The 26,431-nt window shown below is 53.7% G+C and overlaps 1 protein-coding gene across 2 annotated transcripts in view; it reads right to left on the bottom strand.

Annotated features, from left to right (window-relative positions):
• The window catches only part of SH2B3 (SH2B adaptor protein 3), a 35,691-nt gene extending 12,873 nt beyond the window's left edge, over positions 1–22,818 (bottom strand). For both annotated transcript variants that reach the window (XM_070399301.1, XM_070399300.1), the window contains exons 1-2: positions 22,465–22,818; positions 11,718–12,461 (exon numbers count right to left, since the gene is read on the bottom strand). In XM_070399301.1, coding sequence (XP_070255402.1) covers positions 11,718–12,434 — 717 coding nt within the window. In that variant the 5' untranslated portion in view covers positions 12,435–12,461; positions 22,465–22,818. The remainder of the gene's footprint in view (positions 1–11,717; positions 12,462–22,464) is intronic.
• Between the last annotated feature and the right edge of the window lie 3,613 nt (positions 22,819–26,431).

Here is a 26,431-nt window from a genome sequence, read left to right on the forward strand (position 1 = left end):
GACTGGGGGTGACGGCTAACGGGTAGGGTACACGGTTCTTTTTGAGATGATGAAAATGTTCTAAAATTAGAACATAGTGATAGTTGCACAACTCTGCAGATATACTAAAAACCGCTGCACACTCTGAACCAGTTAAGTCTATGGTATGTAAATAGTATCTCAGTGAAGCTTAGAGAGCGAGCGAGCGAGCATGCGAGCAACAGAGGCCTCCTGAGGCCTCCCAGCCAGCACTTCCCCTTCTAGGAACTCAGCCTAAGGAAACAATCAGAGATGGACCCCACGATTTAAGTACAAGATGTTCATCACGGGTTATCTATTTGATCAAAAAAGTTAGACATGATTGAAATAGGAGTCCAGATAATAACAGATAAGTGTATCATGGCCTAACTGTATAAATGAAATACTCTGCAACCAGCATTTTTAAAAAGATATTCTTGAAAAATATTTGAGAAAACAGAAAAATTATCAAAACGTGAGTGAGAAAAAGCAGGTAGATAAATGTCAGCGCCCCCAGGACTGGGGTTTCTGTCCAGAAGTTCCCGCCAGTATTTCCAGCGCCCACACAGGGCCTGGCACACAGAGGCCGAAGGAACTGCAGTGTGGGGGGCAAGTTAACGAAACAGAAGGCAAAAAAGATTATGAAGACATCTACCCAAAGGGAAACGCGGCTTCTCTCTGGGTAGCAGGGTTGTGGGTGGTGTTTCAGTTACTTTTCTATAATTTCTTCCATGAGCTTTATTAATTGAAAAAACAGAACCAAAAATATTAGGAACTCAAACTTGGAAGCCTGGGCAAGTTAGATTCCAAGATTACATGGAGATCTGAGATGAGACAAAGTAGGGCCCCTAGTTCCAGAAGGTTCCCCTCTTTGCCGCTGCTAGGACACCCCTCATCACAGGCGGATTCAGGTTCAGCCTGTGATGGGAGGATCCAGGCACCAGCCACAGTGAGGGGGACCCAGAGTCCGCCCGTGTGCACCGTCACCACTGGTTCCGGACGCTGAGGTCCACGCCTGAGGAGCACAGTGGCCTCCTCCGCGGCTCTGAGGGACACAGGAAAAAGGGGTGTGGGGCCCCAAAAAGGAAGCTGAGGCGGCCCCTCCTGCCCTGGGGGAGGAAGCTCCCCCCACCGGTGAGGGCTGGCCGCTCAGAAGGCAGAGATCTCTCTTTGCATTCTGGTTTCCTTTCCCTTCACAAAGAAGTGGGTGGGGGATTTCCAGCGGCGCCCGCCCAGCGGGTGCCCAGGCCAGGCTACTGTGAGGCCAGCCAGGAGGCTGCCCAGCCTGGGGAGGGTGGCCGAGACCCAGCTCTGGTTTGGACGCTTCCTAAATACGGGGGGACACACCGTGCCAGGCCTCCCTGAGCCTGTTCTGGACTCCATCACCCAGCAACACAAGCACTGACATCCCACTTTCTAGATTGGGAAACAGACTCAGAGAGGCCAAGGTGTCAGCTAAACCTCTCTCTGGCCGCCAGGTCACAGCCCAGACGCCACAGTGATGGTCTCGTCCCAACACCCAGTCTCCAAACAAACAGAAACAGATCAACCTCTAAGAAGCTGGCGGCAGCAGCAGGCCCAGGAGCAAGAGGGACAGGGCACAGCCCCAGAGGCGCCCGGGATGATGATAAATGAAGACTGTCCCCTGCCCTCCCCTGTGGAAGCGGGGCCCTTTCTAGTCTCTGGATTCATAGAATTTGAGCTGAAAGGAAGCATGCCGATACCATCTGTCCGCGGTTTCAGCGTGGTCAGGGGTTTCTTCTAAGCAGCAAAGCAGTTTTCTTACACGGAACCCCAATAAGGGGCAGGTGGGGCGGCTGTGAATGCGGTTGGAGAGCCCACGGGAGTCCTGCCCACAAGCACCCCTTCTTCCCTCCCCCAAGGAGGCCCAGATTAAGCCCCATAGTCGTCCATTTCACAATTCCGAGAGGGGCAGTGGCCCACGTGGGTCCCAGGGCAGAGCAAGGCCCTCATTGTCACCCTGGGAGCCTTCTGCCCTGGAGCCTCCTAGGAGAGGTGGGGCTGGGGACCGCTGGCTCTAGAGCTCCTGTCTCCCCACTGGGCGTCTCCCCTCTGGTCTCTGAAACACGAAGAGCCAGGGGACTGCAGCTGGCACGTGGGTGGCTCTCTGCCTGCTTCGGGGCCTAAACACAACCCCCTGGCCTTGCTGGGCTCTGCCGCTCCCCTGCTCTCTGGCCGTGGACAAGTCTCTACTTCTCTGGGCCTCAGCTTCCCGATCTGTGAGATTCCCCATCTCACAGGGTTTGTGGTGATTCCATGGCTGTCAATGTGGTGCCTGTCGCGTCAAAAATAACGACAAGGACCGCAGCCAAGCGTGGCTGCGCGACGGTGTGCTGGGCATGGCACCAGGTGAGGACACAGCCCCGGCAATCCTCAGTGTGATGTGGGGCATGGAGAGCGAGGACGCAGCTTTCCCACCCGGGGCAGAGCAGGAGCCAGGCCTGTGGGAGCCCAGGCAGCTGCCCCTCCCGCGGTGGTGGCTTCCTGCCCGCCCCCCTTCCTCTTCGCACTCCTGCCTCGAGGAAACCGCCAGGCCTCCGGACTGACGTCCCTTTCTTTCTGCTTCCTCTTTCCCACACTCGGGGGCTGGGCTCCAGGCTCGGGCCCCAGGGTCCACACCTCGGGGGCCTCTGCCTCAATTCCTTGCCTGTGAAGTAGGTGCGATGGCAGTGCCAGCCTGAAGGATCACAGGAGCACGAGGCGGCTGACTCAGTACGGCCCTCACCCTGCGGAGTGTTGGGTGCTTGGGAGATGGCAGCCCACGCACCACCCAGGCTTTCTTTCATAAGCACCTACTGCCCGCATGGCCCCGCCACACACCCCCACAGATTGCCTGCTCCTGGGCCGACCACAAGCACAGGCAGGGAGCTGAGGGGTCCAGGGTCGCCTCTTGTCACAAACCCAGACCACCAGGCTATCTCCCTGGCTGAACCATGTGCTCTGTGAAGGTAGGGCCAGGTGCCCCAGGAGTGTTCAGCGCCAGTACAGGGCCCCAGGCTGTTCCTCACTCACCCAGTCAGCACTTAGAGTGTGTCTGCAGCCTCCCCCACACGACCACAACCCCGAAGGCAGGCACTGTGGCCATTCCCGTTTTACAGAGGAGGCAAACTGAAGCCAGCAAGGCCGTCACTTGTCCAAAGGCACCCAGCTCAGAAAGAGCAGAGCGGGAAGGGCTCTGACCTCACTGCCTGGCCCACTCCTGCCCAGTTCCTTGTGGAGGACTCAGGGCTGTGAGCTGAGTCCCTTGAGGTGCCCCCAACTCCTTCTTCTATTGCTTCTCTGGGCTGGGCAGCGAAGACCAAGGGCAGGATGCACTGGGTGAGGAGGGAACTGGCCACTCCTCTGGGCCTCAGTGTCCCCATATGTAAAACAGTGGCTCTGGACAAGATGGCACGGGGAGCCTTTCCTGGTCAGAACACAAAACAGATGCCCTTTCCTAGATGGGGCCACTGGGTAGAGACCACCACCAACAGTGACTCCTCTAAAGACACGCTGGGCGCCAGGTACAGCCCAACTGCCTGGGTTCCAATCCCATCTGGAGAGCTGAGTGACCTTGGGCAAGTCACCTACCCTCTCTGGGCACCAGGTGCCCCCTCTGTGGAGCAGGGTCATCACAGAGGCTCCCTCCTGGGGCTGCGGTGAGGCTAAATGGAGCAGGGTTAGTAGGCGCCTGGTAAGTGCCAAGTCAACGTTGGCTGAAGGTGTTTTTCAACAGGAGCTAGAACTCCAGCATCAGGCCCTGTACCGGTGAGAGACTGAGGCTCAGCCCCAGACCCAGCAGGGCTGGCAAGGTGTTGAGATCAACTGAGCCAACCTAGAGGCCTGGGCATATGGGGAAACTGAGGCCCCAAAGAGCTGCCCCAAAGGCCGTGGCCAGCTGGTTATGTTCCGTTTGAAAATGGACCCCAGGTCCCAGGGAGTCTCTGCCCAAGGCCAGCCACCCTTGGCCAGTGGCTGCTTTTGTCTTCTCTCCCCTGGCACCCCCACCGCCTCCCTCTGCTCAGCTTGGGCAGAGGCCAGGCTCGGATCCACTTGCAGTGATGCTTGCCTCGCACGGCCAGACCCACCGATTCTGTAAGAGAAACCAAGAATCTGGGTTCTGATGTGATCTATTTTGTGTTTCTAAATATTGGCAACCAATCCAACTTTCTTATTTTTCTTTCAACTGCTGAGTGGGGTAGTGCATCTCAGGCCTGGCCAGGAGCTGGCACTCTGCACCCTCTGACTTGAGGGAGCTGGTTCAATAGTGTGGAGGGGGCTTGGGAGTGGGGACCCCCTGGGATCAGGGGGATCAGAGGAGAGGAAGGTGCCACAGGAAGAGTGGACATGGTGACCGGAGGATCTTCTAGGGGCAGAATCATGTCATATTCTCCCATGGCCAGCCTGACACCAGAAGACCCCAGCAGCCCCATAGGGTTCCGTGGCCCACTCCTGCCAGGCAGCCCCAGCAAGTGTCTCAGCCCCTCTGGGCCAAAATCCTCCAAAGCTTCCACTGCTGTTAGTGTAAAACCTAAAATGCTCACCATGCCCCACAAAATCCAGCCCCATCACTTTTCCAACCTCATCCCTCCTGCTCCCTCCACTCCAGCCCTGGCTGCCTGGTTGTTCCTCAAAGACTCCTGGTCCCTGCCCACCCCAGGGCCTTTGCACTCGCCCTTTCCTCAGCCTGGGACTCTTACCCAGATCTGTCAAGACTGTCACTTGATTTCATCTCAGAGGTCACCTCCTCTGAGGGGCCTTCAATGACCACCTTCTAGTGGAAGCAATCCCTGGGCTCCTCCTGAGGGCCAGTGTACAGTGGAGGGAGGGTTGCCCCACCTCCCATCCATCTGCAGGGCTGCCACTGAAGCCAGAGAACACAGTGACTTCTTGAGCCCTCTTTGGACTTAGGGAAATAGCCACAGATGTCTCCTCCAACCTCCTGCAGGCCATGGCCTCCCCTCACACACCCCAGTGACAAGGAGCTCCCTCCCACCCAGCCCTCAGAATGGCCCTACTTTACAGAGGAGTAAACTGAGGCTCTGAGTGGGGAAGTGACAAGGCCCAGGGTCACACAGCTGGTCAGAGGTGGAGCTGGGACCCAACTCCCATGAGCTGTCAGAAGCCTTCTGCACCGAAACCGGTTTGGTTCAGTGGATAGAGCATCGGCCTGCGGACTGAAAGGTCCCAGGTTCGATTCCGGTCAAGGGCATGTACCTGGGTTGCGGGCACATCCCCAGTAGGAGATGTGCAGGAGGCAGCTGATTGATGTTTCTCTCTCATCGATGTTTCTAACTCTCTATCTCTCTCCCTTCCTCTCTGTAAAAAATCAATAAAATATATTTTAAAAAAAAGAAGCCTTCTGGGCCTTCTCTGCAGGGGTGGGGGTCGGGGAGAAGGGAAGACAGGGAGACCCCACCAGGACTGCTCCCTTTGTGCCCAGGGCAGCCTGGGACCTCGCTACTCTCCCCCAGGTCCAGCTTCTCCACCACCACTGTTGAGCCCTGAGGACTCAGACTGGGGCCCCACCTCAGGGCTCCCAAGAACAGGAGCCTTGACAGGGACCCAAATCAGCACTGGAGATAAATCTGTGTTCTCAGCCAGAGAGTCAATACCATGACAACCATAACAACAACACGAAGGGCGGGTAACACTGCGTGTTTCCCTGTGCCAGGCGCTCAGCAGATGCGCTTCCCAGTTAAACACATGAGCCCCACGATGCCGGAACTATGAATAGGCCCCTTGTACAGGGGAGGAAACTGAGGCTCAGGAAGGTGACGTCACTTGCCTGAGGCCTCCGAGCTGGGAAAGAGCTAATTCATTTTTCCAACCCGGGTTCTCTGGACTCCTGACACCTGGCTTTCCACAAGGTTTGTTTTAAGCGGCAGTTTTTTAAAGTGAAGTTGTATAGGGAAGCCCACGCTATCATGCAGATAAGATGTGTTTGGCCGTTATTTGCACTTCGTGGTGTCACAGCCTCGAGACTTTAAAAGTGATGAGAAAACAAAGTTTTTTTTATCTGCACTTGTGTTTTTCCGACAGCTTCAGGCTATGTTTGGAATAAAATGCTTACTCCTCATGGTTGCCTCTGCCCTCACACACTCTCCCATGCCCCATCTTCCCTCTTTGCTCCCCCAAACTGGCCTTGTCTGTATTCTTTCTTCAAAACGTGTGAAACACTTTCCCATGTCAGGGCTTTGCCCATGCTGTTCTCTCTGCGGGAACACCCAGAGATTCTTAACTCAGGATTAACATCTCAGTCCAAAGTCACCTTCTCAAGATGCACTGTGAAACTTTGGTAATTAGACTGTGGTGTTGGCATGAGGGCAGACACGCTGGCTGATGGACAGAAGAGTCCACAGAGGGACAGTGGGCTTAGGATAAAAGCAGCACTTCAGCAAATAGCACTGGAACAGGAAGAATTATGACCCCCCACTTCACACCTAATGCCGAACTAATGTGAGATGGATCGTGGTACAAAATGGGGAAGGAGGCCCACACCATAAGCTTCTAGAAGACAAAACAAGAAAGAGCTTCATGACCTGAGTAGCAAAGGTTTCTTAAAGAGGGCACAAAGCCCTGGCTGGTTTGGCTCCGTGGATAGAGCATCGGCCCAGGTTTTGGGCTCGATCCCCAATAGGGGGTGTGCAGGAGGCAGCCAATCAATAATTCCCTCTTGTTATTGATATCGCACGCTCTCTCTCTCTCTCTCCCTTCCTCTCTGAAGTCAATAAAAATATATTTTTTAAATATATTTCATTGATTTTTTTTTTTTTACAGAGAGGAAGGGAGAGGGATAGAGAGTTAGAAACATCGATGAGAGAGAAGCATCGATCAGCTGCCTCCTCCACACTCCCTACTGGGGATGTGCCTGCAACCAAGGTACATGCCCTTGACCGGAATCGAACCTGGGACCCTTGAGTCCGCAGGCCGACGCTCTATCCACTGAGCCAAACCAGTTAGGGCAATAAAAATATTTTTTTTTTTTTTCCAATACATTTCATTGATTTTTTACAGAGAGGAAGGGAGAGAGATAGAGAGTTTGAAACATCGATGAGAGAGAAACACCGATCAGCTGCCTCCTGCACATCCCCCCCTGGGGTTGTGCCCGCAACCAAGGCACATGCCCCCGACCGGAATCGAACCCGGGACCCCTCAGTCCGCAGGCCGACGCTCCATCCACTGAGCCAAACCAGTCAGGGCAAAAATATTTTTTAATAAAATATAAACAGAACACAAAAATCATTAACCATAAAAGAAAGCAATTGATAAACTGGACTACATTAAAATTAAGAACTTCTATTCATGAGACAGTTTCACTAAAGAAGTAAAAAGGCAATCATTCATACAACTTAACAAAGGGAAGATAAACACCCAATCAAAAAATGGGCAAGGAACCTAAATAGATACTTTTCGAAAGAGGACACTCAGAAAGCCAAGAGACATGAAAACATGCTCAAAGTCACTAATCATCTGAGAGATGCAAATCAGAATGACAATGAGGTACCACCTCATACCTGTCAGAATGACTATCATCAACAAACAACGTGCTGGCGAGCATGTGGAGAAAAAGGAACCCTCGTGCACTGCTGGTGGGAATGCAGACTGGTGCAGCCACTGTGGGGAACAGTATGGAGTTTCCTCAAAAAACTAAAAATGGAACTTCCCTTTGACTCAGTAATCCCACTTCTAGGAATGTATCCCAAGAAACCAGAAACACCAATCAGAAAGGATATATGCACCCCTATGTTCATAGCAGCACAATTCACCATAGCTAAGATTTGGAAACAGCTTAAGTGCCCATCAACAGATGAGTGGATTAGAAAACTGTGGTACATCTACACAATGGAATACTATGCTGCTGTAAAAAAGAACTAACTCCTACCATTTGCAACAGCATGGATGGACCTGGAGAGCATTATGCTAAGCAAAATAAGTCAGTCAGGGAAAGGTAAATATCATATGATCTCACTCACTTGTGAAATGTAATGAACAACATAAACTGATGAACAAAAACAGATCCAGAGACAGAAGCATCGATCAGACCATCAAACCTCAGAGTGAAGGCAAGGGAGGGTGGGAGTAAGGGGGAGAGATCAACCGAAGGACTTGTATGCATGCATATAGGCCTAACCAATGGACACAGAGACCAGGGGGGGGTGAGGTCATGAGCGGGGACAGGCGGAGGGGGGGAAGGGGAGAATGTGGGGATAAGGACACATGTAATACCTTAATCAATAAAGAAAGAAAAAAAAGGCAACCAACCCACAGAGTGGAGATGATATTTACAATACAAAGGAAGTGTATCCAGAATATATAAAAACTCTTACAAATCAATAAGACAGACAACTCAATCAAAACGTGCTTCACTAGCCCTAACCGGTTTGGCTCAGTGGATAGAGCATCTGCCTGTGGACTGAAGGGTCCCAGGTTGGATTCTGGGTCAGGGCACATGCCTGGGTTGTGGGCTCGATCCCCAGTGGGGGGAGTGCAGGAGGCAGCCAATCAATGATTCTCTCATCATTGATGTTTCTAACTCTCTCTCTCCCTCTCCCTTTCTCTCTGAAATCAATAGAAATATATATTTTTTTAAAAACAAAAAAACGTGCTTCACGAGTCCAATCCAATGTCCACTGAACATGAAAAGGTGCTTAACCTCCGAGTCATCAGGAAAAGGCAAATAAAAGCCGCAGTGAGAGACGCCAGTACATTAGAAGGGCTGATATGAAACTCACAATCGTGCAGCCACTTTGGAAAAGTTTAAAATTTTCTTACCAAGTTAAACCCACACTTACTGTGTGACCTGGCAAGCCCCCTTCTAGGACTCTACCAGAGAAATGGAAGCATTTGTCCACACAAAGAGCTACCTAAACTTTTACAACAGCATTCTTCGTAAAAGTCCCAAATATCCATGAATGGGCGAATGGGTAACTAATGGGGTGCACCCACAACGAAATGCCCCTCGGCGGTGAAAAGAAACAACCCGTGGAGAACATGGACAATCTCTAAAACATTATGCTGAGCAAAGAAGCCAGACATAAAAGGCAGTATACCGTGTGATTCCATTCACATGAAGTTCAAGAACAGAGAAATGTAGTCCATGGGGCAGGAGTCTGTGTGGGTGGGTTACTGACTGAGGGAGACACAATCACACACTAAGAGTTTCAGGTGTACATCCCACACTTGAGGATTCTTTGACCACACCCCATCCCAACCGCCAAATTAGGGCCCCTCTGTTATCCTCACTGCTCTGCCTCTAGGACACAGTATCCATATATAAAAAAAGCTAATATGCTAAGTATCTGACCATCTGACCGGTCACTATGATGCGCAATGACCACCAGGAGGCAGACGCTCAACGCAGGAGCTGCCGTGATGCGCGCAGAGAAACAGAACTGCGGACATGGTGCCCACGAAGCAACACTCAGCTTCCCCCAAGGGGGACACAGGCTCTGCCACCACCCTGGTGTGACACACCAACAAATCATAGCCAACACTGCCAAGACCCCATGGCACAAAATGCAGCCCAATGCCCAGCCCGGAAATGGTTGCTGTGGGCGCCAGGTAATGACATCACGTAGCAATGCCCGGCTTCCTCTCCCTAGCGACTGGCCTCCTTACAGTTTCTTCAGCCCAGGAACACAACTTGCTTTATAGCCAGGTGCAAACATTTCACATTTTAACCAAATGTCTATGAAGCGTTTTCCCGTGCAGAAGTCCCGGAGTAGGTAGATAGGAGACCAGGTGGAACCCTATTTTCTTTTCATTAGCCAGAAAACGGAGATTTAGAAAGCTTAGAAACTTGACCTGACTGAAAAGAAGAAATGGTGGACCTTGAAAATGACTTCAGGTTTTCTCACTGCGCAGAATAGAGTCAAACGCTGCTGCAGTTAAATATTTTACCCTTTGTTCTCCCTGTGTGACCTACGATAATAATCTGCTTTGTGATATTTACTGCTGTGTTGCTGACAATTACCTGAAAGAGAAGTTGGGGTGCCTCACTGGGCTGGAAAAAGTTTAGCAGAAAGCAGGTCTAATTAAGCAAGTTTATTCTATATATAGAAACAGCTAAGTTGACTCCCGCATGAGTGATACATATAAAGCTCTCGCTGGGGCCAATCGCACGTGTGTGTTTCCATCTGTCCTTGTCGATCGTGAATTTGGTTGAAACTTCTATTATACAGAAAGGGTGAATAGCGCTATTAAAGTATTTCTTCTAATTAATTTCCTTTCAATGTGCAAAAATTCATGCACTGGGCCACTAGTGTATTTATAATTCATGCTCTCTTGCAGTTTATTCCTTTAATAGCCTCCACCACCTGCCAGTTCCCCCTGTACCCAGCATGTGCCTGATACATAGAGGTGCTCAATAAATAAATGTCTGTTGAACAAATGAATAACAGTCAGTCTCCTGACCTAGCCTGTGACCCTGGAGGCGAGGATCAGGTCTACTTTGCTCCCTCAGCAAGTTCCTAGCACCAAATAGGACCACGGAGAGAACGGAATTAGTGAAAGCCGTGGGATCCCATCAACTTGATACACCGAAGTCAGAGACGGCACAGGAGTGCGGGAGGTGGACCTGCAGCCGTACTGCACAGGTGGAATTCAGTTGGTTACAAAGGGAAAAGGCACAACTGTTAAAACCTGAAGGAAAACAAGACATCCACAAAGCATGGGGGTGCAAAGGAATTCCATGATGGTTTTGAACCCCTAGAAAACCTATTTGTCATAGTCAGTTTGTGTCACGGACTTTTTCAAAAAATATATTTTTATTGCTTTCAGAGAGGAAGGAAGAGGGAAAGAGAGAGAAACATCTATGATGAGAGAGAATCACTGGTTGGCTGCCTCCTGCACGGCCCACACTGGGGATCGAGCCTGCAACACCGGCCTGTGCCCTGACGGGAACTGAACTGTGACCTCCTGGTTCAAAGGTCGAGGCTCAACCAGGAGCCCCCGCTGGGGCAGGGTCTTCAAGGGCCCGGCACTAACCTGCCACAGCCTGGGTGCCGATATGGTGTCCCTGGACATTCCACAAAGCCCCTCCCTGGTGCTCCTCAAAACCCGAGAGGTCATCAAAAAACAAGAGAAACTGTCACAGCCAGGAGGACCCAAGGAGGCCTAACGGGCGGATCTAATACACTCACACAAGATGCTGGAGCAGAAACGGCACATTAGGGGAAAAAGAGCAAAATCCAAAGACACCTCAAAGCTTCCTGAACAGTAATGACCAGTGTGGGTTCCTTATGGGAGAATAAACCATCTTTTCTGTCAAAGAAGGGAGTTTAGGCGGCGGCCATTTTGGCCCGCGTGACTCACAGCTCACCCTGGCCGCCATTTTGAAACAGCAAATGTCAACCCCTCCTGCCAATTAGCCCGTCTGCGCGCCTCAAGCTTCTGGAGAACGAGGGCCGGGCCCCCGCGTGGCACCAGGCTCTGCGGGCCGCACCCTCCTGCACAAGTCAGGGTGCTGCCTTGCTGCCTGGCTCCGGTGCGCCTTGTGTCCTACCAGGACCCCTGCGTGGGGGGCTCGCCTTATTTCTCACAATTCGCTGTGGCGAAGGCACACCCAGTGCTTCTCAGAAAAGACTCCGTGTTGAAAAGGTTTAGGGAACTTCCCTCGCATCGGCAGTACTTCCCTCGCGTGGCGCCGCAGCGGGAAACAGGCCCCGCCCTCCCCTGGCGCCCTGACGCCGGAGCCGCCGCGCGTGCGCAGTGCCTACCTTGGGCGGGTCGAAGAGCTCCAGCACGCGGTCCACGCCGCCGGGGCCTCGGGCGCGCAGGGCCAGCCGCCCGCGCTGCCAGCGCGCCCCGCTGTCCATGGAGGCCTCGTCGGCCAGGCTGTAGCGCAGCACGGCCTCCTTGAGGACCTCAGGCGGCGGCTCCCGGGCCAGGCTCCAGGGCAGGAGCTTCCGGGCCAGGCTGGACTTGGCCCGGGTCTCCCCTGCGGCCCCGGCCGCTGGCAGCTCCCCAGCCGAGCGGCGGCGGATGATGTGGCGAAGACTATGGCGCAGGTGCTGGAAGGCGCAGGGCGCTGGCGGCCGCGGCGGGGCCAGTTCCTCCGAGCTGCGGGCCTTGGGCAGGGCAGGGGCGGCGGGGCCTGGGTCGGGCTCGGCCGGAGGCACTTCGGCCTTGGCCGGGGGCCCGCGGCCCGCCTCCCGGTAGTCACGAGCGGGTGGCCCCGGCGCCCGGCCCTGGCGCACCTCGCGGCAGAAGTAGAGCTGGAAGAGGTCGGTGAACTGCAGCGACACGAGCTCGGCGCGCAGCGGCGCGTGCTGCGGGTGCTCGCGGACGAAGAGCCAGTACTGCCGGGCCAGCTCCCGGGCCGTGGCCACCGCGTGCAGCTCGCAGAACTCGCTCCAGCCCCGCGGGGCCGGGGCCGCGGGTGCGGACGAGGAGGCGGAGGGCGCGGAGGAGGGCTGCAGGGTGGGCCCGTTCATGGCGGTGACGGAGGTGGAGTGGCCAGGCTGAAAGACACAGTGGGAGAGGCAACAAGGAGTGAGCAGACGGGTGAGGATGCACCACTGAAGCCCCCACCAGCGGCTGGTCATTCACCAGGACCGACGTCAAAAATCGAGCCCCACACGGGATCAGCCTGTGACTTCCTGGTTCACAGGTCCACCCTCAACCACTGAGCCACGCGGCCCAGAGTCACACAAAAGGTTAGCTCCCGCGGCTGAAAGTCTTTTTAAAAGAAAGGGCTAATTAGGCCGGATGGTAGGAAAGACAAATGTCCTGAGCCCCGAGTTTTGCAAGTTTTTATAATCAACTGTGTGTGTTGGGGGGGGGGGGGGGGAGGGTAAAATCCATCGGAAAGGATTTACATTAGCTATAGCCAGAGGGCGTGGGGAAACTGATGCAAACACCCCCACCCACACCCACGGGGAGAAGGGTTTGCTCCTGCAGGTAGCAGATTAGAAACTTCATGTGTAAATTAGAAGCTGAGGCGCCTGGGGTTCAATAATCACGGAAATAGCCACTTGGAAATTAATCCTAAATTTCAGCAGTTACACAGGAATGAATGTGAGCAGTCTTTCGTCAGAGCTGGCCCACAGCTGTAACTGCTCTCTTTCACTCTCCGATTGTTGTAATTTTAACTTAGAACATCTCAGATTTTTTTAATTGTCACAACCTATACGCCCATCAGTCAGAGAGTGGGTGACCCCAGCAGGCTGGAATATTCTGCATCAGTGGGAAAGGACGTGGGAGATCCGCACCACCACCTAGGAGACATCTCCCAGGTACACCAGGAAGCAAGCAAAGCAAACCACAGAAAAATACAAACTGCGATCCTGTTTACATACACACAAAACCCAACTGCCCATTTCTGTGGGTACATAAATGTGGGTGGTGGGCAAGAAAGGTGTGGCTGGAACAAACCCACCCAGAAACAGTGGGGACCTCTGGGAGCAACAAGAACTGGGGAGCAGGGGAAAGTACCGAAGGAAGACTTACTACTTGTCTCTAGGAATACGGTTAAGAACACAGACTGTTCGCTAGGTACCCTGTATGCAGTTGTTTCTGAGTTGCCTAGCAAGACTTTTCCTGCCAGTTACTTCTGGCTCTTCCTAACTATCTGTAAATCACCCCTTCTCACTTATGAGATACAATACCCACCTCCCTTTTCCTTTGTCAAAAAATGTCTTATATATCCAATGTTGTCTCACTGTCTTTGGAACTTCATGCTTATGTGAATTCCCCATGAGCATGAATTCAACCTTTGATTTTCTCCTGTTAAAAAAAAAAAAAAAAAAAGGAGAACACAGAGCCTGGGTTCAAATTCCAGCTCCACCACTTACTAGTTGTGTGACCTTGGGTGAGTTCTTTGATTTCTGCCTTAGTTTCCTCACCTGTAAAATGGGGACCATGATTATACCTATCTCATAGGAGTGTTATGAGGATTGAGTTAATTAATGTAAAGGTCTCAGAAACTAAGAAAAGCTTAATAAGGGTTGGATGCTTTTATTATTATTTAAATGTTACAGTCAGAGTGTATTATTGCCAATAAAAACAAATATTAAAAAAAGGGATAAATGGACTAGAGTCCAGAGGTTCTTAACCTTCTGGCCCTTTAAATACAGTTCCTCATGTTGTGACCCAACCATAAAATTATTTTCGTTGCTACTTCATAACTGTAATGTTGCTACTGTTATGAATCGTAATGTAAATATCTGATATGCAGGATGGTCTTAGGTGACCCCTGTGAAAGGGTCGTTCAACCGCCAAAGGGGTCGCAACCCACAGGTTGAGAACCGCTGGACTAGACTCACAAGAGGTGCAAAAATATTTCCTGCTCTGATGGAGGAATGTCAAGACAGCCAACCCTTGCCCACCCATCCCAGCTGGGGCTCCCTTCCATTCCACCTCTTAGGTCCTTCCCCAGGCACCTCGGCATCAAAGGGCAGAAGCCCCCCAACCCTCTGCTGTCCAAGGTGCTGAACCCTGGAGCTCTCTAGTTACCATTAGGACTGGCCTTCCTTCCAACTAAACTAGGCTGGGCTCAGGTGCCCACTGGGGACACATAATCATGGCTGCTCAGTCACCTCCCCAAAAAAGTATTATTGAGGGCCTACTATGTGGTAGGCCTTGGGGATACAACAGTAAACCAGACAGAAATGCCTGTTTTCCTGGGGCTACTTTACACACCCGTGCTCACACACATACACAAGCACATACATACACACATATGTATTGGTTGTGTGGCCTCTGACACCTGATTCTTTGGAGTCTGTCACACTGGGAGCAGTATGGTATCGACCACATAAGGTGATTTTAAAGAATCCTTGAAAACGGGACTCAAATGTCACATGGAGATTGGAACCCAAAAATGGGTTTCTTGCACCCCACCATCTCCAGGCCCCGGTGGTGACCCTGGAGCTGATCAAGCAGGACACCCCAGCTGGGAGGGTGCTGGGCACAAGTTGAAGTTTTTGCACATCACAGTGTCCTGGGCACCTACACACATTAAGCTCTTTGCACATAGTAGGTAATCAGTAAAAGCAGCCAGGCAGAGGGAGGGGAAAGGAGCCACATGTGCCCTTGGTCACCACACTGCCAAGAATACAAGCCCTGTGGCTGAAGGGGGAGGGTTTGCCCCTGTATACCCCACATCCATGCCTTGACACATGTAAGGCAGGTACTGTCTTCACAGTTTGGGGGAACCAGAGCTCTCAGGTGCCAGACCCAAGTTCCTGCCCCACCTACGGACCCTGTGGGATCTTCCCCACTTGCCCCAGCTGCCTCTGGGTGATGCATTCATGCCGCCTCTGTCCTGCCTGCTCTCAGTCTGCCTTCAATCTCACACAAGAGAAGACTTTCCTAAGCCCACCCCCCAGTCACATCCTGACCTTGTCTGGTACATACTTAACAGTGATGATTATTTAGCTCATCAAACTCAGCTCAACGAGGCCAGGAGCTCCCCGTTCTATGCCCAGTTCCTAGCATAGGAAGGAGCTCAATAAATGCCTGTTGATGAATGAATGAATGCAAAAGTTCAGGTGAATTGGCAACCTCTGGCTCTTCTGGTAGACGCATGGCGGCCAGCACCCACCAATGGCCCAACCCTCCCGTGAACACTGGGCTTGTCTGCCTGTCCCTTTGCCTGGAACACCTGTCCCTGTCCACCCCTGCATGTCAGTTTCAAAGTCCAACTGCAGGGCCAAACCCTGCAGTTGTGTCCACTCCAAGCTCCGTCCCTGCCATGGCCCCCATTCCAATTTCTCCATAAGCGTGGCGTGTACTGAGCCCTTGCTATACCTCACACATTTTTCTAACTACCCTTGCAAGACATTAACTCTCCCAAGCTTCATGACAATACTTGGAGGTAGGGCCAATAACTGCTCCCATTTTATAGATGGAGAAACAACACACAGAGCGGTCCCACAGCTAAGGATGAAACCCTTGCACCGAAATGCCCTGTAGGTGCCCAAATGCACACCATGAAGAAGACTCACTTGCTAGTGAATGTTACTGAAGGAATGAGTAAAGGTCTCATTCAGTTCCCCTGTCCAAGTCTCCAACCCACCAGGTGGTCAGAAAAATAGCCACAGGGTGAAAATTTAAAAAAATAAAATAAGAAAGGGTACTAGCCTGGCCGGCATGGCTCAGTGGTTGGGCATCGACCTATGAACCAGGAGGTCACAGGTTCCATTCCCAGTCAGGGCACATGCCCAGGTTGCGGGGCTCAGTCCCGAGTAGGGGGCGTGCAGGAGAAAGCCAATCAATGATTCTCTCTCATCATTGATGTTTCTCTCTCTCCCTCTCCCTTCCTCTCTGAAATCTATCACTTTATATATTTTTTCTTTTTTATTTTAAAAAGAGTACTAGTTCATGCTGTCTATGTGCCCTGTTCTGTTCCAAACACTTTGCATTTATCACTTGTTTATTCCCCTTTGGAGGGGGAGTCCCAACATTATGCCCATTTTATAGTTGAGAAAACGAGGTGTTAGAGGAGTGGCTTGCCGGGGTCACAGGGAGTGAGGGGCAGAGCTGGGATTAGAACCCAGGGCTGTGCGCCCAGCGGACTGAGAGGCCCTCCATTCCTGCCCACTCCCAGGGCCTGGCTAGGGGAGCTACTCTAGAAATACCAGCTGTATGAATTAATGAACCCCTGCGGTTGAGGTGGGTGCCAAACCGCACACTTTAGAGTCATGCTCCTGACCCAGAAGGACTGATAGAAAAGGCAGTACGAAACCCATGGAGATTGCCCCCCCACCCCACCCCAGCTGACCTCTCCGTTGTGGAGCTACCATTCAAACCTGAGGTCACCTCCTCGCCGGGTGATGCAGAAGAGGGGCTTCTCTCTCTGAGCTTCAGTGTCCCCATCTGTAAAATGGGCTGCTGTTCTCTTGGCATTCGCTAGGGGTATTCTAGGGACTGGAGTCTGTGGGGTGCTTGGCACAGGGCTCAAGAAACAAGTGGCTTTTACCATTTTATTCCCATTATTGCTAGAAAATAAAGGTGCCAGTTCCAGAGAAGGTCAGGCCTGCCTGCCACGAGAAGCCACAGGGAGAGTCTGGCCGGCTGGGCTGGGCTGGGAGGGGGCATCACGGGAACTGAACAAAAGGCCTTCTCAGGGGAGAAGCGGCTGCTCCAGTCAGGAAATGGCCAGCTGGAGCACTCAGCTGTGGCCCTAACCAGGGAGGGGGCGGTGCTGGGGAGGTTTCCTGGCCCTGTGGGTAGCCAGGCCACAGGAAGGTGGTCTCCTTCTTGGGCCTCAGCCCAGGTGGTAGCCGTTTATTGTGCACTTACTATGTGCCAGGCATGGAGGACAAGCAACTGATCAGATCATGCCAACCTTGGGATCAGGGGCTAAAAAGCTCTTGGCAAAAAGCAATTATTAATCACCTGGGGGTTCCCATGAGCATCTGGGAGCCTGGGCAGCCAGAGGGATGAACAGTTTCCACACAGGGGCCCCCACACACCTGCTCAGCCTACTCTTCTGAGACAGGGAGTTCCCAGTTGTGGGGGAGGGCTCCAGGATTCCCCCAAATCCCCACAGCCAACACACAGAGATGATGACAGCTTCGTCCATGGCCATCCTGGGGTCAGGATAGGGATGAGTCTGCCTCCAGGATCTCGAGTTCAGAACAACTGTGTCCACTGGCTGAAGTCTTAGCCTGTTGTCTGTGTCCCCTGTTCAGGCACATCCATGCTAAGGAACCCTAAAGCCGCTACCAAGTCAGGGAGATATCAGGCTCTTAAACAGCTGGGAATCCTGGCTCTGAGTTGTGGGGCCCACGAGCCCCGAGATCGGGGCTCTCAGACTCTCCTCCATCCAATCAGCCTGGGTAATGTAATCTCGGCCAGCTAACACTTCCCTTTTAATTATCAGGCCCAGGTGCAGAGAAGGCCCTTCCCCACTGTGGGAATTCCACCTGCCAAGGCTTGAGGAGGATATTTTAAATTGTGGTAAATGAAGTTAAAATGAGCCATTCTTAGCCTCTACTGTCCCCTAGGTACACAGCACCCCTGGCCCCAGCTCACAGATGGTTGGGCAGGAAGTCTCAAACCGTCTGAGACACCTCCTCCAGGGGGGCCTCCAGGTTGACTCCAGACCACACAGAGCATTTCTGTCCTTCCCACCCACAGCACTTTCTCCAGGAGCCCAGACCCGCTGCCCAAGGAGCCCTAGAGAGTTGGGGGATTCCCACACACTTCCTGGCAGGCGGGCCGCTGCCCTTTCACAGCATTCAAGCTGGCAAGGCTGTGGCGAAGTATATTGGAAGTAAGGAACAAAGGTTCTGGGGCCCCAGGGAAGCTGAGAGGTGGGTCTGCCCTAGGCCCTTGGCTGCCAGCAGGGCCCTGATGCACTCTCTCGGGTCACCTAGTGCTCAGGGACATTTATCAGCCCAGCACAGTCTGCCAGACAGGAAATGTCCTCCGCTTCCTCTGCCTCCGCCTCCAGTCCGACACTCCGGACCCCAGCCAGGCTTGGGGAGGTGGGGAAAGACAGGGACCATCCCCCCAAGAATGGGCAGTCCTTTCTAAACTCCACCCCCTCCCAGTCCCAGCATGTGACTCCTGCCTGTTAACTGCCTCAGCTGAAGGGGAGAAGGGTGGGACCCTAACAAGGGGAAGCATCTCAACAAGCTCCCCACCCCAATCAGTGGTGCCCTCAAAACCCACCCACTCCTGTGCCTCTCCCCACATTCATCACCCTTTCTGGGGCCTTCCTGTGAGCTGGCACTCAAAGGCCAGATTCCTTACCAGTCCTCTATGTCTACCTCCCCCAATCGCATTTCCAGTCCCCTGGTCCCCCAAGGCCAGTCTCTCCCCTCCCTCCCGCCCCCCACCGTCAGGCGCCCTGTGAGTCAGCTCCCGGTGAGCAGGGCACAAACTTCCTCCCTCCCAGGCCTCCCTGGGGACAAATGGGGCAGTGGCAGGCTCCCCCTGGCCAGCCAGGGTGGGGGCCCACATCCGGGCAGGCCCCCAGAGGCTCCCGGCCGGCTCACAAGGAAGCCTGCAGCCCAGCCCCCATCGCCGACCCCTGACAGGGTGGCGTGGGAGGAAAAATCTTCCAGCCATCTGCTCAGCTGCCGGGTTTCCGGCCTGGGCGGGCCGAGGGACGCCAGGAGGACCTGCTCTCTCTCCCAGGGAAGTGCCCCTTGCCCTGCCGGGAGGAAGGACACTGGGCTGAGCAGCCCAGTGATGGCCAGTGGGACCCTGGAGCCCTGACCAAGGAGAGCTGGTCACCCAGGCTTCAGAGCCTAAACAAGCAGTATCCGGCTGTGGCCTTTGGACCTGCCTAGTCCCCAATGGACCCCAGGCCCCCAGAAGCCAGGGAGCTGGGGCACAGGGCTCCTGGGTCCAATTAGGCCTGACTCAGCTAGTGACCCCAGCTGAGTCACTTCCCCTGGGCAGCCTGCCCGCCTCAGTTTCCTTGGGGAGGACGGGCAGCTGGGAACAGGGTCTGGCTGGGAACGAGCAACTTGCATGACACCTTTGGACTCTGCGAGGCGGGCTTCTCCTGTCTGCCAGATGGAAGCAGCTTCCTGCCCCACCCAGTCCCAAATGCTGAACAACCAGGGCCCCCTAGGGAGTCTTTTCCCTGGAAACCTGGCAATTAAGTGCCAACCCCCTCTTGGGCATTAATAGCAGTAGCTCCCACTTATTGAGCACTGACTGTATGCCAGGCACATGCATGTCTCTTATTGTGTAGTCATTTGTACTCTCATGTCCTAGATGAGGAAACCTGTGGCTCAGAGAGGTTAAGGGACATGCCCAAGGTCACACAGCTATAGAAATTATACCCAACACTCTGTGCCAGGCTCATGCACTTGGCACATGAGCTCATATTCAGGCTCATATACCCTGGAGAGGCAGGGATTCTTGGCTCCCAATGGGCAAGTGAAGCCCAGAGAAGTTAGGTAACTTGCCCAAGGCCTCACAGCTACAAGCTAGCAGAGACCATATTCGGCTTCAAAGCCCATGCTGCTACCAGGGAGATGTGGGAACTTAACAGGAAAGGCCTCTCAGTTAATAATAACAATAACAATAATATCTATTGAGTGCCAAGCCCAGCACTAAGTGCTTTATATGCCCTGTGTCTGCCACTCAAAGTGGGCAGGGGTTTAGGACTGGCAGCGGGAGTGCCTCCAAGCGCCTCCAGCCCCACCCCCCTCTGCTCAAGGAGAAGTTCCCTGCAGGAGGTGGAGGGTGTTCCGGGGTGGCACAGCTGGACCCAGACATCCAAAGGGCCCCACAGACTGAACTACTGCAGGGCTACCTGCCCGGCCCTGGCGACTGCCACATCTGGAGTGGCTCTCCAGAATCTGATTTGTATTAGAAAGTCCTATCAGGGAAGGCTCATGCCCAGGGTTCAGAAGAGAGGAGATCGGGACGACCTGGTAGGAAAACACGCAGAGCTAACTTCCATGACAAACAGTATAAGGACAATCTCACACTGTTACTACTCCTCCTCCTGATCACACCATTGTAAACACCTGGTGAATTCACTCATTTATGGCTCCAAAGACCCTAAGAAATAGGTATGTTCCCATTTGACAGGTGAGAAAACTGAGGCTGGGGTGGTTAAGCGAGGTCTCATAGTCAGGAAGCACCATCTGGCTCCTCCTGCCTGGGTCTTCAGAATTCTCCCCGAGATTCAGGAAACCTCGGAGCTTCCATAGCCAGTAACACTAATGACGGCCGTGATGAAATCACCACCTCCACCTGTAATTGAACCCTTTCTCTGCCAGGCAGCAGGTGCTTCTCATACACTAGCTCATTAAGTCTCTACCACAAACCTGTTATTACCCCATTTAACATACTGGGAAGCTGGGGCTCACGAGTGTCACCTGCCCCCACCCTCAGTTGGAAAGAGGCAGAGAGAGAATTGAATCTAAGCCTCCAGGATGCTCCTTGGCCATTGTGAGCCCCTGAAGGTCCTCGGACCCCAGCAGTTGATACCTCAGTCCAGCCCCTTCCCAGCCTCGCCTTGGCCTCTGGAGCCCGCAGGGACTCCGACAAGTTCTAGGAATGTTCACCCTTTGGCTCAGAAGGATTTTCTCTCCCAGAGGGGGGTTGTGGGAAAAGGCTCAGAAAACGTGTATTAAAAACCCTTCCAATTTCCCCAACAGGCTCTGGCCTCTCATCCGCTGACCCCCAGGCTGCCCAGGCGGCCTCTGCCTGCTCTCCCCTCATTAGGGCCGGGTCCCAGCCCGCACAGGTCCCAGGAGCCTACAGAGCTGTTTCCGCTCTGGCAGCCAGGTCAGTGATGGTAAATCCAGACACAACTCGCACCCACAACCCTGGAGACTCCTGCGCCCACTGCCCCGGCAGGGCCCTGTGGCTGGACTCTAAGTGGGAATGCAGCATGGGCTGGTGGTCCAGCTGAGCCTGGCAGCTGGTAGGTGTCAGGGGATGCTCGCCTCCCAAGCAAGGGGGGTACGGATCAAATCTCAGCCCCTCCTGCCCCCAAAGCTGGACCTTGGCCCTGCAGACACTGCATTACCAGGCCCTCTACTCTGAAGCCCCTGCCCGCACCCCAATTTCACTTCCTCCCACCAGGGCCGGCCTGGCCATGTCCCTCCCTGGAGGCCCCCAGCTGCAGGCAATGACCTCCTCACCTACATCATAGTAGCCCCGGGAATGGGGAAGAGAAACAGGAGAATGAGGAAACTAAAGAAATAAAGAAGCCGGACAGGCAAATACAGTTCCTCAAATGCAGTCCCCATCATTCCAAAAGCCCCGGTGGCCAAAGGGAGGAAGGGGATTTCTTCACGGGGCATTAAAGGCCTCTGAGATACCCTCCCAGCTCTGCTGATCAATCAGCCCAATGCAGCCCCACACCCCCTTCTTATTTCTTTGGTGGGAGGATTCCCCAGGAGCCTCAGCAGCCCCAGGTCCTGGTTGTGAGGGTCCTAGACCAAAAAGACCTGGGTCTGGGACTTTCTAACCCTGTGAACCTCTAAATTCAGTGGCATGGGGGTACCTGACCCCGCTCACCCCCACAATGCAAGGAGTGCGGAAGAGGGGCTTCCAAAATTGGGGTGGTACCCTGGTAGCCACATGGCCTGGCCCGGGAGAGAGGAGAGGCCAGCTGCGGCTGGAGGGCTCTTCCATTCTCACGGCCTCAGTTGGACTACTTTCACTTTCAAGGTCGCAAATGGTGACCCCCGACCCTTCCCCACCAGGCACACGTGGAGCGGGAAGGCTGCCCTCGACGGGCTGGGCTGGCTTCAGAGGTGGATTGGGGGTGTTAGCCATACCCTCTCTCAGCACCTCCCTCACCGCCTCAGCTATCCCCATTACATCCCCAACACGTGTGTGGGTGGGTGGGGGTGTCGCCCGGAGGGTGGCACAGGAGCTGGAGAAGGGTCACCCCGAGCACCTCCAAGCGAGTTAGCGGCAGGACAGTATTCCAGGCTGCTGTGCGTGCGCAGACACTGGACGGACTGGACATGGGCCTCCTCTTCCCCCACGAAAGCCCTCCCTTCCCCAAGACGAGAGCTGGAGGGGCGGGCTTACCTGAGAGAGAGGGGGTCCGGGCCCGGCCGGCCCATGGCGTCGCGCGCCCCCGACCCCTCGAAATCCCGAGGGGGCGGGCGGGCCCCCGCCCCGGGCACGTTCTCTCCCGCGCGCCGGCTCCTGGCTCGCGGCTCGCTCGAGCGGGGCTCAGGCAGGAAACCCGGGCTCGGAAAATGGCCAGCGTCTCATCATTTCCGCCGCCAGTGCTTGACAGTTGCGGGAGGATGCGCCCCCGGGCCGCCGCCGGGGAAACTTTGCTGCTGCCGCCACCGCTGCCACCGCGGGCCGCGATAGTCCAGGCGGGCGGCCGGGCGGAGGCGGTGGCCCGAGCCCATTCCGCCCCGCGCCGTTATGTAAAGAGGAACCGGCTGTGCTAGCGGAGCCCGGCGGGGGAGGGCGGCCACGACAGGGGCGGGGCCATCCCGGGGCGGGGCCACCGCGGAGCCCGCCCCTGTTCGACCGCGAGCCAGACTCCGCCAGAGGGGGCGGGGCTGATCATGGCCCCGCCCACCAGCCCTGCTTCCCGAGGCTGACCAGGTCCGAGAGTCTCGAACGCGGGCCGGACGAGAGGCGGGGCCTTGATAAGCCACGCCCCTCTCTCGCCCACCCGAGTTCGCCTCGCGCAGCCTAAAGAAGGGAATGAACGACCCGAGGGGCTGGACGACTCCGGCCCCGCCCACCTAGCGCCTGCCTACCACCGAGTGCCTCCGCCGGAGGGGGCGGGGCCAAGTGGGGGAGAGGCGGGGCCTGGGGCGGGGCGGGGCCGAGCCGCTCAGCCTGGAGGGGGCGCGCCCCAGCCGACTCCCCTAGACCGGGCCTTATCAGCACGCGCGGGTCCAGCCGGTGCAATAGCTACCGCAGCTTTCATCATCGCCTGGGGAAGGAGCCCAACCCCACCCAGCCCCCGCGCCCCCAGCTCCGCTCTTGCCTCAGCCCGTGCCTCTATCCGACACCCGTCGCCCCACTCCAGGAGTGCATCTTTTTCCAGGAAGCTCTCCCCGACCGCTGGCTCCCATGCCCTCCCGGCCTCCCTCTCTGCTCGCCCCCGGATTACTTTCATTTTCTGGACGGGCCTTACGTGGGGTGAGATTGACGGTGGGGTCCCCCCTAGTCCCGAGGTGGAGTCTAGGCTCAGCCAGCCTTCCTCCAACACTTGGGAGGAGGGAGAAGAATGCCTATTCTTCCCTCCCTCCCGACCGGAAACAAGTCGCTCACGCCCCCAGCCAGCCGGGGCCACACCACCCCTTCCCAGACAGCTCAGTGCTCTGTTCCACTGCCTCCCCCTCTTCTCAGTCTTGGGCAGATGACTAGACTTCTCCATACCTCAATTTCCTCATCTATGAAATGGAAACTATACGAGAGTACCCACTCCAGTGGGTTCCTGTGAGGATGAAATGAGTTTAATGCATTACAGCAGTGAGCACGGAGTTTTGCCCCAGGGAAAACACTACTACATTAGTGTTTCTAAACAGTCAAGTCTACTCCTGCTGCTGCAGCAAGGGGTTCCCCGGAAAGAGGGGATTTCCAGACCCCACCCAGATGGGGGGAGGGGGCGGGTGGGCTGAAAAATTCTTGTAACTTTGAAGGAACTGGCCACAACCATGTGCTTTCCACACGTGTGTATTAAATATCTACCGACGGGCAGGCACTATTCTAGGTGCTGGGGACACAGCAGTAAACAAAACAGATACCCCTGGGCTCCTGGAGCTAACATGCTGGTGGGGGGGGGGGGGTGAAGAGCATAGGTCAATAAATGGGGCAATGTATTATGAAGATGACAATACAATTACAGGATGGAGAGTGGAAAGACGCTGTCTTAGACTGGAGGTTCAGGAAGGACCTCTCTGAGGAGCTAACATTGGAGCTGAGAGCACATCTCTGCCCCACCCCAAAGCACGTAGGATCCAGGCAAGGTGAGGTCTGAGGGAAGGGCATTCCAGACCAAAGGAACAGCAAGTGCAAAGGTCCTGAGGTGGAAATAAGCTTGGTGTGTTGGAGGAAAGTCAAGAAGGCAGTGATGATACCTAGACTGATAGATGGGGAAAGATGAACCTGGAAAGGCGGGTCCATTACCTAGAGACTGGAAGACACTGGTGGCGAGTTTGGGATTTCTCTTGAGGGCAATAGGGAGCCATGGCGTGTTTTGAGCCAAAGGGTCTGTTTAACTTAGGATTTGAGCTTCATAGTCCACAGCTGGGAACCCATTAGGAGGGAACCCAGTGATTTTCACACCCATGTGAGGATGTGGGACAAGGGGGTGGGGGGACAGGTATGAGGGAAGCCTAAATTATTCACCCTGTATTATTATCTCTTTATCACACTTGGGGAGACCGAGGGCCAGAGAGAGCAGTTACTTGCCTGCAGTCCAACAGCTGCCAGGTGATGCCCACAGAGCTGCCAGGTACACAGCAGTTGTCAAATGGTTGCTGAAATCTGCCAGCCACAAGCACTTTCCCTCTCACTGCCCAGACGGCAGTTCTGCTGACTTAAATGGAGACTTGTGGTTCTTCCCCTTTTTAATCACCGTGCAAGCCTTCTCCCCGCCAGATTTCTCTGAGGCCCTAAGTGGTTTTCTTTCTCGCTTAACTTTTCAGCAGCGTCCCCTTCAGAACCAGCTTCTTGTTTCAATGCTCTCAGCAATAGAGACTTCTCATTTTGTGATTTTCCTTAGAAAGGCAAATGGTTTACAACGAATAGCCCTTCCATCGCCTTACCTTGCCCTCGATTTGAAAGCATCTAGCTCAGGGCAGCGATTTCTTCTCCTCCCGAGGCTGGCTGGCGGTGGCTCCTCCCACTCCACAGGTTGCTAGGGCCCAAAAGAGAAAGAGGTTTATTTGAATTCCCCAAACAAGCAAGGTGGTCTGAAGGGAGCAGGTCCCACAGCCCTTCCTTCCAATGGGTGAGAGCACCTGCTGCCTGCCAACTCCCAAGGGCCAGAGACTCTCAGGATTAATAACAATAACAAAACAATGATCGATGGCAATATTAATAAGTACTTATTAATACCATTAATAGTAATATTAATAACTAACATTAACAAAATGGAGGTTAAGATGTACAGGATTAATAATAAATGGGTTGATAACAATAAATATAATGTAACAATAGTTAGCAGGTCTAATTAATAATAATAGTAACTATTACAGGTTTAATAGCAAATATAAAATAACAGTAGGATATTAGTAGCAATAATAAATAGGATAACAGTTAATGGGTCAGGGGTTAATAGTAATAATAGGAACTAATGGTTACAGGATTAATAATAACAAACATAACATAACAATAGGTTAGTAATAAGATTAATAATAGCCCTAGCTGGTTTGGCTCAATGGATAGAGCATTGGCCTATGGACTGAAGGGTCTCAGGTTCGATTCCAGTCAAGGGCACATGCCTGGGTTGCAGGCTCAATCTCCAGTAGGGGGTGTGTAGGAGGCAGCCAATCAATGATTCTCTCTCATCATTCATGTTTCTATCTCTCTCTCCCTCTCTCTTCCTCTCTAAAATCAATAAAATACTTTAAAAAAAAAAGATTAATAATAAATATGAGAATAACAATAAGCTAGCACAGGATTAACAGTCACAGATATAACACTATAATTACACTAGTTAACAGATATATGGTTAATCCTACGAGTAACCGTTTCAGAGGCTTGCTCGATGCCAGGCATTCCTCCACACTGGTGCTGACAGATGGAACTTTCTGTGGTGGTGGAAATGTTTTATCTGGGCTGCCTGATACGGTCAGAGGCCATAAGCCCTGCAAACGTGGCTACTGTCACTGAGGGATCGACTCTCATAACTTGTTTTGATGTTGATGAACTAAAACTTGAATGGCCATGTGAGGCTGCCGCTGAAAGGCCCCATCTGTGACCAGAGAGCTGGCTGTCCTCAGACCCGGATCTGCTGACCTCTCGCTTTCGGACTTCCAGGCTCCGGAACTGTGAGAAATAAATGTCTGCTGTCTCT

Source organism: Myotis yumanensis, unplaced genomic scaffold (genome assembly GCF_028538775.1).
Source record: "Myotis yumanensis isolate MYYU_CA2020_CCGP unplaced genomic scaffold, mMyoYum1.0.hap1 SCAF_19, whole genome shotgun sequence".
Classification (NCBI taxonomy): domain Eukaryota; kingdom Metazoa; phylum Chordata; class Mammalia; order Chiroptera; family Vespertilionidae; genus Myotis; species Myotis yumanensis.